This window comes from Pleurodeles waltl, chromosome 2_2 (genome assembly GCF_031143425.1).
Source record: "Pleurodeles waltl isolate 20211129_DDA chromosome 2_2, aPleWal1.hap1.20221129, whole genome shotgun sequence".
Lineage (NCBI taxonomy): Eukaryota > Metazoa > Chordata > Amphibia > Caudata > Salamandridae > Pleurodeles > Pleurodeles waltl.
In genome coordinates, this window is record NC_090439.1 from 69629019 (window position 1) to 69642308 (window position 13290).

Sequence of the window (13290 nt, forward strand, 5' to 3'; positions counted from 1 at the left end):
AATTTCAGCAAGCAAAAATGAATAAAAACTTTATTTTTGAAAGATATTACAATAGTCAAAAATGAAAACAGCATTTAAGGGGGGGAATTATTAAGATAATCACCGCCATATTACTTATGGGCAATACTGTAAGTCTTTGACAATCTCACAGAAGTTACTGCCATGAAGGTTAACATGAAATGTGCTTTTTACCACCATCACCAACCAATGAGGACTTATGAAAGCACCCATTTGAAGATTTAATTAGTAAGCCAAAATAAATGAAATATCTCATGAAGTAACTTATAATTTCCTAAAAAGCCACCCAGTTCAGTGCTGCTTTATACAAGGCCGAGATAAACTGCATTTATGTGCAAATAATAAACTTGTTTGGAAATGTCTGACTCACCAGGCTGGTACTTATAAATCCTACCTTGAGGTTTTTGTAAAGTTAAAAGCATTTACACATAAAATGTGACCATCTACAAGGAGCCATGTCACACTGGATCTCTGATCTTTGTGAGTCTTCAAAGAGGGTCAAGTCATACTGAAGAGAGTAATGATGGCTTGCTCGGAATGTTAACCCTTTTAACAGGGGGCTTGTTCAAAGGAAGAAGCCTAATCCATGGGCATGATAGCTATGCTTAAAAACATTCCCAGTGCCTTTTGAGAAACCTTTGCACTTCTTAAGTGACCTATTTTGCAGGAGTCATATGACCAGTATAAACTGCTGGTATGGAAACATCCCCAGACATGAACTGAATTAATATTTACCAGTATCTTTGCTTTTTTCTGTCCAAGCAGATACAACCTCTGGATTTCTCGTGCTCAGTATATCACTCTGTGAGGCAGCCCTCATTGTGGAATCCAAGGACACATCAGGTTGTTCTGTGAAAGGTACCAGTCTGTTGGTGGAAAGCCCATGGCGCAAGGTTTGGGTCAGCTTGAGCTTGCGAAATCGATTTGACATTCTGTTCCACCAAGACTAGGGAGTTAATAAGAGCAAATCAGTTTATCTTCAAATCAAGTCATCTCAGCTATACGCAGACATATTAAAAACCGCATGTGAAAGTAAACTGCAGAGCAAGGCACAAGAACCAAGGGAAAAACGATGAAGCATAATAACTGGCTAGATCATAGGGAGGTAAATATGCCATTTAGTAGACCATATGCATAAATGACAAAGCCCCAAATATTGACATTTGGCTCCAATGTAGCATATCCATCTACTTAAAAGGGGCTGAAAAATGTCACAGAGAAGGTGAAGAAGCAAGCCATTACCACAAAAGTTTTCTATAAAATAAATAAATCACAAAGCAAAAAAGTATATTGGTTGGAAAAAAAATTCTCTTTCTAGGTATGAAGTGTCAAATTAAATAAACCTTCAGTATCTCATGCTGTATTTGCAGGACCATCTGTACCACACACTTCCAGTATTCTTTCTTCTGCTGTTCTACACTCAGAAAGCACACACTGAATGAAAGCAGGAAGTGGAACCAAGTGCTCAGAATGGCCACTTGCACATCAGGAAAGAAAGGGATACATCCACAAGTTGGAAGAATTAAAATTGAGGTTCTTCCATTTAGTGGACAAAAAGAGAGCCAAAATGGCAACTGAATAGCTAGCAAACAGTGTATGGAGAAAAAATGTGAAAGACAGCCTCAGGCAGTGACATGAGGGTGAACCACTATCCATGATTTGGAATGAAGTACGAAGGCCCATTTTTCCTGTCCCTCACTCTTTTATCTAATGAATTATTAAAATACCAATGTTCTGGCCTAAATATAAATGTTTGTTCGGACTCTATGTGTGTTTTCCTAAGAAAAAGCGTACTGAGGTTTTTGACCAAATCCTTTTCACTACCAATCACATACCGTATTTCAAGTGCTCAAGAGGGAGCAAGAACAATCTATTGGTACAACCTGAGGAACAGATATTTAGACCCTCGATCTCTAAATTCAAATCTGCTCAAACACTGTCCTCTTAAATTAATTTCTCAGTTGCTGGAACTGATGGAAGCATCAATCACTGCCTACTAGTGTTGCCTATTTGTAGTGTACTAAATGTTATCATTCTACACATCCCTCCATGATTTGGTAGACATGTTTGTTGACCAAGGCCGATGACCATCAAAAAGACCCATTCAAGAAGCAAAGGGATGACTTAGTGTAGAGTTACAATTCAGAAAAACTGTTCCCAGAGTAACGTGTTTAGCATCAGAGGGATACCAATGCCTTGGTTATATCATTCCTGTTATTAGAATTTTTAGACTTGTATTGTTTCGGATGTTTTTCTTTGTCCAATCTTCATCCAGGTTGGGGGACGAGGGGGTTTGAAAAACTCATGCTGATAACAAAATATGGCACAATATATTATGGGTTCTGTCAGAATTTCTTCACCAGCATTTTGTCGATTCACAGAAGGCTTCCAATCCTTCCCCATACTGAAGGAAGGTAGCCTCTTTCTAGCCTTGTTACCCCCACTTTTGGCCTGTTTGTGAGCATATGTCAGGGTGTTTTTACTGTCTCACTGGGATCCTGCTAGCCAGGGCCCCAGTGCTCATAATGAAAACCCTATGTTGTCAGTGTGTTTGATATGTGTCACCGGGATCCTGCTAGCCACGACCCCAGTGCTCATATGTTTGTGGCCTATATGTGTTCCCTGTGTGGTGCCTAACTGTATCACTGAGGCTCTGCTAACCAGAACCTCAGGGTTTATGCTCTCTCTGCTTTTAAAATTGTCACTGCAGGCTAGTGACTCATGTTACCAACTCTCATTGGCACACTGGGACACCCTTATAATTCCCTTGTATATGGTACCCAGGGTATTGGGGTTCCAGGAGATCCCTATGGGCTGCAGCTTTTGTTTTGCCACCCATAGGGAGCTCAGACAATTCTTATACAGGACTGCCACTGCAGCCTGAGTGAAATAACGTCACCGTTATTTCACAGCCATTTTTCACTGCACATAAGTAACTTATAAGTCACCTATATGTCTAACCCTCACTTGGTGAAGGTTAGGTGCCAAGTTACTTACTGTGTGGGCACCCTGGCACTAGCCAAGGTGCCCCTACATCGTTCAGGGCAAATTCCCCAAACTTTGTGAGTGCGGGGACACCATTACACCTGTGCACTACACAGAGGTCACTACCTATGTGTAGCGTCACAACGGTAACTCCGAACATGGCCATGTAACATGTCTAAGATCATGGAATTGTCACCCCAATACCATTACCATTCTGGTATTGGGGAGACAATTCCATGCCAAACTGTCTTTCCGGGGTTTCCACTGCTGCTGCTGCCAACCCCTCAAACAGGTTTCTGCCCCCCTGGGGTCTGTGCAGCCCAGGCGCAGGAAGGCAGAACAAAGGATTTCCGCTTAGAGAGGGTGTTACACCCTCTCCCTTTGGAAATAGGTGTGAAGGGCTGTGGAGGAGTAGCCTCCCCCAGCCTCTGGAAATGCTTTGATGGGCACAGATGGTGCCCATCTCCGCATAAGCCAGTCTACACCGGTTCAGGGATTCCCCCAGCTCTGGCGTGAAACTGGTCAAAGGAAAGGGGAGTGACCACTCCCCTGACCAGTACCTCCAAGGGGAGGTGCCCAGAGCTCCTCCAGTGTGTCCCAGGCCTCTGCCATCTTGGATTCAGAGGTGATGGGGCACAATGGACTGCTCTGAGTGGCCAGGGCCAGCAGGTGACATCAGAGACCCCTCCATAGGTGCTTACCTCCTTCAGTAACCAAGCCTCCTTTCTTAGTAGCCAAACCTCCTTTTCTGGCTATTTAGGGTCTCTCCTCTGGGCTATTCCTCAGATAACGAATGCAAGAGCTCACCAGAGTTCCTCTGCACTTCCCTCTTCGACTTCTGCCAAGGATCGACCGCTGACTGCTCCAGGACGCCTGCAAAACCGCAACAAACTAGCAAGACGACAACCAGCAACATTGTAGCGCCTCATCCTGCCGGCTTTCTCGACTGTTTCCTGGTGGTGCATGCTCTGAGGGCTGTCTGCCTTCACCCTGCACTGGAAGCCAAGAAAAAATCTCCAGTGGGTCGATGGAATCTTCTCCCTGCCAATGCAGGCACCAAACTTCTGCATCACCGGTCCTCTGGGTCTCCTCTCATCCTGACGAGCGTGGTCCCTGGAACACAGTAGCTGGGTCCAAGTGTCTCCCACAGTCCAGTGGCCCTTCTGTTCAAATTTGGTGGAGGTAAGTCCTTGCCTCCCCCGCCAGACAGCAAACCTGTGTACTGCGTGATTTGCAGCTGCTCCGGCTTCTGTGCACTTCTCAAAAGATTCCTTTGTGCACAGCCTAGCATTGGTCTGCATTGCCCAACTCGCTGAGTTGGACTCCGACGTCGTGGGACCCCCCTTTTGTGACTCTGAGTTCACAGATATTCTAAGTGCCTGTTTCGGTACTTCTGCGGGTGCTGCCTGCGCTTCTGCGGGGGCTCTCTGAGCGCCCCCCTTCTCCTCCTCCAAGGGGTGATGTCCTGGTCCTTCCCGGTCCCCAGCAGCACCCAAAAACCTCAACCGCGACTCTTGCAGCTAGCAAGGCTTGATTGCGGTATTTCTGCCTGGAAACACTTCTGCAACATCCAGCACGCCCTGGGACATCTTCCATCCAAAGGAGAAGTTCCTAGCCCTTTTCGTTGTTGCAGAATCTTCGGCTTCTTCCACCCGGAGGCAGCCCTTTTGCACCTTCATCCGGGGTTTAGTGGGCATCTGCCCCCCCCGACACTTTGACTCTTGGACTTGGTCCCCTTCCTTTACAGGTCCTCAGGTCCAGGAATCTGTCTTCAGTGTTGTACTGGTGCTTGTGGTTCTTGCAGAATCCCCTATTACGACTATTGTGTCTTTCTGGGGTAGTAGGGTAACTTTACTCCTACTTTTCAGGGTCTTGGGGTGGGGTATTTTGGACACCCTTACAGTTTTCTTACAGTCCCAGCGACCCTCTACAATCTCCCATAGACCTGGGGCCAATTCGTGATTTGCTTTCCACTTTTGGAGTATATGGTTTGTGTTGCCCCTAGACCTATGTATACCTATTGCATCCTATTGTGATTCTACATTGTTCGCACTACTTTTCTTACTGTTACTTACCTGTTTTGGGTTTGTGTACATATAACTTGTGTATATTACGTACCTCCTAAGTGAGGGTATTATCTGAGATACTTTTGGCATATTGTCACTAAAATAAAGTACCTTTATTTTTATTAACTCTGAGTATTGTGTTTTCTTATGATATTATGCTATATGATATAAGTGGTATAGTAGGAGCTTTGCATGTCTCCTAGTTCAGCCTAAGCTGCTTTGCCATAGCTACCTTCTATGAGCCTAAGCTGCTAGAAACACCTCTATTCTACTAATAAGGGATAACTGGACCTGGCACAGGGTTTAAGTACCACAAGGTACCCACTATAAGCCAGGCCAGCCTCCTACACATATACAATGAATGCAAAAAGTTACAACTAACACAAGCACAGGAAATAAAGTATGTATTATTGTTGAGGCAATTTCACATTATGCCACCAACAATACATCTCCAGCAAGGTGCTCTATTAGCTTGTAAGATAAACAAAGTGATTTTATCGCGTGGAAATGCGCATGACAATATTAAGAAGGAAGAAAAAGCATTTCTTTCTTTTATACCATTGTTTTTTAGTGCCCCGCAGTGGCCTCTTCCTTATCTCGATTGACTTCCAAAGATAACCTATTCACATCAATCTGTCAGGTGAAGAAAACTAAGGATCTATACAACTCAGCAAACATTGGGAGCATTCTGTGAATACTAGAACGCTTTGACGGCATGAAGAAATCTTTTTTTTTTTTTTTGCTAAACAATTTATTAGCTTTTTTGTTACAATAAATTAATAGCAATAGGTCACATCTGCATCCCACAGATAGGCTTCCAGACACACAAATCCTATTTAGTTTTCATCTGAACATAATCACCGCATATTGTGAGGTCTAGGAACACATTGAGCAATTGTCATCACACCCAAGGCATTTCATCTGATCGGATTTCCCATGCCCCTGTCCATCTCCCCCACACCCTGTTATACTTGGCTGGGCACCCTCTGGCCTCATATACCAACCTTTCGCGTTGCGTGCACCAGTCTACGCCCCCGCCTCCACTGAGCAATCGGTGGTGCCGTCTCCGAATTGCAGCCGGCCACGATATCGCGTTTGGCCACCAGGCACGCCACCCCCAGGAAGACCTGCTCTGCTCTGCTATTCCCCACTCCCTCATGGACTCCCTACATGATTGGTAGCAGGGCTGTCTCTATCTCCACCATCAGGATCCTGGAGATTTCAGTGGTGACCATTCGCCCATGTGTGGGCAAACCCACACCATGAGGTAGAAGTCTGCGTTAGGGCTTACACAGCAGGGGCAGTCTGCATGGGGTCGGAGACCCACTCTGTGCAGTTTATCAGGTGTGTGGTATGCAGTTAATATGTTTGTACCAGTCAAAGGTGGGTAGTCCAGGTTAGGTTTCTCTGGGCCATCAAGGCATCCCGCCAATCTTCTTCCTCTATTCAGCCCAACAAGCCCTCCCACCTCTCCCTGAGACTTTCGAGTGGTACCGATGTGTTGTTGACCATGGTGCGGTATATTTGAGATACTTCCCCATTCCCCCCACCCCAAAACCACCCATCAGGGTCTTTGCTTCCGCTGGGCTAAATTCAGGGAGAACCATACCAGCATGGATGTGCGCGCCTAATGCATGCCTGAGCTGTAGGTACTTATGAAACTGGTTCTTAGTGAGCGAGTACTGCTGTTGAAGCTCCTGATAGGACCGCATATGGGAGCCCACCCAAACGCTCCCCAAAAGTTAAATGCCTATATTGTCACATTTCTGGATCCCCTCCAAGGCGGAGACTTCACGGAGCCATGTTCCTCGCCATAGTGGGATCTGTTGGGTGAGGCTCTGCCACCATCCCGCCACCCCGTGCGCCACCCTCCACCCCATCAGAATCACCCTCGTCACTTCGGTATGTGGCGCAGGAAGGGGGTTACCATACAACAGCTTAAGTGGTCTGGGAAAGCTCATCGTCAGGAGTTCAAGCTGGTACGCTGGATCCGACCACCCACCTCTCAGCCAGTCATTAAGCACCAATAATTGCATTGCTAAGTAACAGAAATCTTAATTGGACATTCCTAGTCCCCATTCATACACATCTCATTGACAGGTGCGGAATGCAAGTCTAGAGCGGGAGTTATAACATAGGAATTGGCGCACCACCGCATACATTTCTTTAAACCATCGCCTTGGTATCTGGTGGGGGAAATTCTGGAGAAGGTAAAGGAATCGCAGCAGAATCATCATCTTATAGTGCTAGCCTTCCCAGGACACTAAGAGACAGAGTCCGCCATCTCTGGAGGTCATCCCTGATCTTCTGGGTGAGCGGTGTGACATTGAGTGACCAGGCCAATTTGGGCAAGAGGGCCACAGTATTTCCCTAGTACTGGAAGCTGCTGCGTCGACTAGGAATACTGCTCTGCCAGTAATAGCAGTCCCTTGCAGGATGCAATGGGACCAGTACGGACTTACTGGGGTTGAGTGTCAGACCTGAAGCCTCAGAGAACAGCCTCAATATTTGCACACATCAGGGTCCACTACTGGCCAGGTTAGCCAGGTACAGAAGCACGTCATCAGTGTACAACGCAATGCGGTCCTCACGGCCAGTGGGCCAAGACCATCCGTTGATTAATGGTTGCTCTCTTATAATCTTCGCAAGCAGCTCCATCACTAGAGCACAGATGCGGGGACAGTGGGCACCCCTGGCGAGTTCCCCGGCGAATGGGGATGGGGTCCGAAACAACCCCATTCACTTGCACCCGGGCAGTTGGATTGGAATAAAGGAGCTGCACCAGTCCCTGATATTTAGGGCAAATCTCAGCACTCAGAAGCACCTGGGAGAGATATGACAGTCCACTGAGTCGAAAGCTTTTTCGAAATCTATAATAAGAAGCACCAGGGGGAGGGGTCAGGGAGCCACGGTAAGCTAGTGCTGCGTGCAGCCATCTAAGGCAATGCCTGGTACTACTAGTCCGCATGAAACCACACTGGTCTGGAAGGACCAGAGAAGGCAGCACTCTTTCAGCCTGGTGGCCAAATTCGTAGATAGAATTTTTATTTTGGTATTAAAGAGTGAGATAGGGCAGTAGGCAGAGCAGTGTTGCGATGGAAGGTGGGTCTTTGGAATCACCACGATAGTGGGGTTGTCGAGGCCCGGGGGAAAACTGCTCATCTGTTCAGCTTCCTCCTACATGCTCAACAGGTGTGGGACCAAGATGTCACTGCACTCACTGTAAAGCTCCATCGGAAACCCGTCGGGGACCAGGTCATAGCCGAAATAGCTGTCCTGATCTCTTCTAGCAGTATGGGTTAATCAAGGTCGTGTCTCTCCGCTGCTGAGATTCTAGAGAAGGACACGTCTCTCAGCAGGGGGCTTTGCTCTCCGATTGGGGTCTAGGGCATTCTGCATAAAGTCTTGTATAATAAGTGGAAAAGCTCTGCACAATATCTTTGGGTGTCTGGGAGGTGGCTCCTGAGTCATCGACAATTTCAGGGACAACCCTGCCTGCCAAGGGCCGGGTTGCCAGCTAGTGTATCAGTTTTCCGTTTTTATCACCCCATCCGTACACGTGAGCCGTTGAAGCACGCCACATGCTTTGCGGTTGCAAGGGTGAGAGGACAGATTTCCTCCCTAATTAGGCCTAGTTGTCTCGTAATGGACGCATGAGTGGTGGAGGAGAGTTGCATTTAACAGTGTTATACCTGGGCCTCGAGGTCTACCACTTGTTGGTTCCTCGCATGTTCTCGTACCCAGAGAAGATGTTTGGCATGTCCCCAAGGGTGGCCTTACAGGCGGCCCATATTGTGCCCCGCGACGGCACAGAACCCAAGTTGCTCGTGAAGTAGTTGATGAGCTGTCCTCTTTGGGCTAGAACGTAAGCACCATCTTGGAGGTGCAAGGCATTCAATTGCCACAGTGGGCGTTGGGCCCTGCCAGTGCCATCTAACTGGACAAGGAATGGTGTATGGTCAGAGACTCCGCGTGGCAGTATCTCCGTACCAGCAACCCGGGAAACATCCAGGGCCGGCATGAACAGGAGGTCTATTCTCACGTGCGTAAAGAGTGCGTGTGTGAGTGAGTGTGAGTGTGGGTGTGTGTTTTCACATTCTAGGGTGCCATACCCACCACACATTACAGAGCCCCAGTCCTCCGCCCAGGGGCTCAGTCTTGTAGCTCGAGCGACCCGATTTATGGATGGGGACCCAGTGGTGTCAATCTCCGGTTTCATGACGGAGTTGAAGTCACCTCCCAGGATTGTCAATCTCGGGGGGAGCCGTGCCACCATTTCCTGGAGAGTTTCTAGGAATCATTCAAACGCTTCAGGGGGGCGTAAGCGCTCAGGAGATTAATCAGTCGGCCGCCGATTGTGCCAGACACGGCAGCATCTCGTCCTTGCAGATCTAACTTTGTTGTGGTGGCACTATGGATAGTGAGCGGTGTAGCAGGACAGCTACCCCTCTAGAGAAGCCTGTGTGGTAGACTGTTATAACCGCCTCACACAAGCATAGGGCGGCTGGTGCCAAGCAAATGTGTCTACTGGAGTAACACTATGGAAGGGGCAAGGCGGCGGAGGGCGTTGAAGATCGCAGAGCGCTCGATTTTGTCTAGGAGCCCATTAACATTCCAGGAAAGAACCTGTTTAGGAAGCTCCAGTATGTGCTGGGAACCAGTGTTGACTAGCATTAGGCTCCTTGCATATGACGCTCTCCCCCGGGGGAGAAAGCTGCATGTAGAGGGTCCCTCTGGGCGGGACATATGTGTAACGTAGCCCTAGGGGCGCGATAAGACCACCTGAAAGAAAAACTGTAGTACAAACAAAACTTAGCCATAACATGACAGTATTCTACTGTTACTTCACCTCATCTCCCCAACTGCCCCCACCCCATATTTCCATCCATGAAGCATCTGTCGCCCCTGAACACAACCAAAACCTCAAAATCAAGGTGTCTGTAATGGGTGAGGAGTGGTGGACCCCTCCATATAGTCGGAGTTCTGCAATATTACATCCCCTCGTCCCACATCCACCTCCGCCCAGAATATCTCCCTCCCGTCTCTGTTACAGTTGCTTGGGATCAGTTTTCTCTCCAAGTCTTACGACTGGGTGGGGAGTTTGACTAAGGTGATCATCCTCGTGGTCTGGCACGGGTCACTTCTCTTCTGGACAGCCGGATGTGGTTGGTCCCTTCAGATCCCTTGAGCTTGTTGACTCCTCCTCAGGTGACTGGGTAGCCCCACTCTGCTTCCTGCAATGGGACAGAGTGCGTCTTCGTCTGCCCCTCAACCCCAGCGAGTCCATGTAGCTCGGTCCAAGTGAGTTCTCTGCACGGGGTGGGTGGCCCTTCCGGGCAACATTGAGCTCCTTAGTGAACCAGTTCAAAGCAGTTTCTGGTTAGTCAAAGAAGAATTAATTCCCATCCATGAGGACCTTGAGGCATGCAGGTAAAAGCAGCATGTAAGACACCTGCATAGGAGCGACGTTTATTTTGCACTTCTCGTGTATAATCTGGGAAGATGAGGATTTTGTGATTGTCCCAGCAGAGAACAGGGTGCACTCTTGCTTCTCTGAGGATAGTGTTGCGGCCCTTAAAGATAAGAAATCTAGCAATCGTTGGTCAGCTGGGCCCTCCCAGACGAGGTCTGGGCACCAGCGCCCTATGGGCACGTTCAATGACAAACCAAGTTTTGTGTAGCCATTTTAGCTATAGCTCCATGCACGCTATTTTGACACACTAGGCCAAGCCGCTGTGCACTCTAACCTAGATATATTTTATTTGGCTTTATGTTATTGTTACAAGACATTCTTGCTCACTCTGTGCTTCTTCCAAGGCTACAGCATGGTACATTGCCGGTGAACGTGGTATAAGTTTAGTCTCCAACATTTGTAGAAAACACACATCCTTACGTAGGGACATTTTCTCAGAACACCAGGCTGTGTTGTTATAAAAACACTTCCTTGTCCCATACACTTTAGAGGGAGATTCCAGCCAGAAAACCACAACTGTATGCTGATTGCCGAATGCTTCGCTACAGATGCTAACGCAGACCGCAGGCCTTTGCTCAGGTATGGGGGATGATGTCTTCCCAGGGGAACCTGAAGGGCAGAATTAGAGCTTAACATGCTGTGCTCTATCATAGACTAGGTAGGAGTTAGTCTATTGACCGTAGTGACAATATGATAGCGTTATTTCTATGCTTCACTTTCCTTGTCACAATTTTAATACTATCATGCTGTGTCTTCCTGGGTATTGCAGCTCATGCTTTGCTATCTAAGATGCAATTGTTTTATTAAAATCATTATTGAAACATATATTGCCTCTGTTTGTCATTTTATATATGAGACTAAGGTAACAGAAAAACGGATGAGACCTGAATGACCACAGCTTCCCTGAGAAACCAATCATGTCATGCGCTCGGCTGCCCAGTCATCCCTGTCCTTGGGTAGAGATGAGGCACTGCTAGTTGGCTGGAGCAAAAAACCCAGATTGGAGTGACAGGTGTTGCCTGCAGTGGGTCAGACTTAGTCTCCCACACCGCAGGCGATTCTGCAGTAGTCTCATTAGAATGAGAGCCTATGCGACACAAGGTGATAGTTGTTGCTCCGGCACCCAGGATCTAATCCAATGCTCCAGAAACTCTACCACCTGGGTCTTTTAAGCTCCTTCTGGAAAGCCAATGAAGTGCAGTTTGTTGCGTCTGGAGCGGTTTTCGGCATCCTCAGCTCTATGATGAAGTTCACTAGTACGGGTCAGTAGCTGGCGACTTTGGGCTTAAGGTCTGTGATGTCATCCTCTGCCAGGGAGACTCTTCTACCTCTTTGATGCGGCCCACCGCTGTTCGCAAATCTTGTCACAGTAGGCCCACATTCTCCCGCACTTCACCATTTTTTGTTTTGATGGCTAATTGCGAGGATTGAATGGCCTGTAGGATCGTGTCCACCTCTTCTATTACAGGGATCTCTGGTGAGAGGCCACCCGACCCCTTGTGAGCTGTCTGCGTGGTGAACTGGTCAATGCGCTGCTGAAATGCAGGTCGCTGCCTGTTCGTTTTGTCTTTCCCCATGATAAGACTGCAGGGCCTGGGTGCCACGATTCCCCACGTACCTCTTCACTGTCACACAGCACAAGGTTATCACTTCAGAGGCTCGGATCGCTTTCCGTCACCGCAGGGTTGGCATTCTAGGGCCCAACCACGGGGGACCGCACATTCACTAGGAACCAAAGGAAGGGGAAAGGGCGGCAGCCCAGGGGAGGTCTCCACGGATCCTGGGATTACAGTTCGTCTCACACCGCGTCTGCCGCCCACTCCTGTCTGGCCACCACTCTTCACCAGTCTCTCCACCCGGCTCTCCCCACCTCACCACACTGCTTAATGTGCTAGGCCTTCAGGCCACCTCCACCGTTTCGGCCCCATCGCAGCCTCCACCCAAATGCTCCTCACTTGTCTTCCGATTGGGTCAAGCTCCAAGGGGCCCAGTCTTCATTGCACTCCCCCCACTTCGGCCCCTTCTTCAGCATCCACCACTCTGCTCCTGTCCACTCGTGAATTGCACAATGCGGGTGACAGGATCATTCAAGCTCCCCTTCGGCGGCCAGAGTCTCATGCGCCCCTTCTGTGCCGTACCTCTGTTCTGGCCTTGTCCGCTCAGCCCAGGCCCCAGGGCAGGTCAGTCAGTCTTCTCTATGGCAGTCCTGGCCTGCGCAGTATGGGTGACAGGATCCTCCTGGCTCCTTCTCGGGTGCCAGGCCTTCTAGCGCCCACCACACGCTGCCTTTCTCCTCTAGTCGGGCCCACCCGGTCAAGGCCCTAAGGCAGGCCACAGCAGTAACCTGGCACTCCAGCTCCTCAGCTCGCCTCCTCGTCTTGCTTGAATCTCCTGCCTCACCTGGTCCTTCACGTGGCATGCATCCGGTTGTTGGCCGCTGGGCCGCACCGCCGCTCAGAACGGCGCAGCTCAGCCGCCCGTTTCTGCCACCTCATGGAGGGTCGGGCTCCTCCTCAAGGCCACGTCGGCAACCACCTGGTCCGCAGCACTTCGCTTGCCCTGTCTTCTGGCAGGCCCTCACAAACCCCCACAGATCTTTTATTCTCTACTACACATCTCCTGACCTACAGGTGGGGCTGCTATCACCTCAGGGGTAAACTGGATGCGGGAGAAACAGGGCGTGCAGCGATGGATGACAGAGGAGTCCGGGGCACTCAAAGTGGGACTGCCATTTTGATGCCGGAAGGC

The 13290-nt window shown here is 48.9% G+C and overlaps 1 protein-coding gene across 2 annotated transcripts in view; it reads right to left on the minus strand.

The window, feature by feature from the left end:
- Window positions 1-13290, minus strand: part of ANKS6 (ankyrin repeat and sterile alpha motif domain containing 6) — a 389890-nt gene that overhangs the window by 227778 nt on the left and 148822 nt on the right. For both annotated transcript variants that reach the window (XM_069219478.1, XM_069219477.1), the window contains exon 7: window positions 754-964. In XM_069219478.1, coding sequence (XP_069075579.1) covers window positions 754-964 — 211 coding nt within the window. The remainder of the gene's footprint in view (window positions 1-753; window positions 965-13290) is intronic.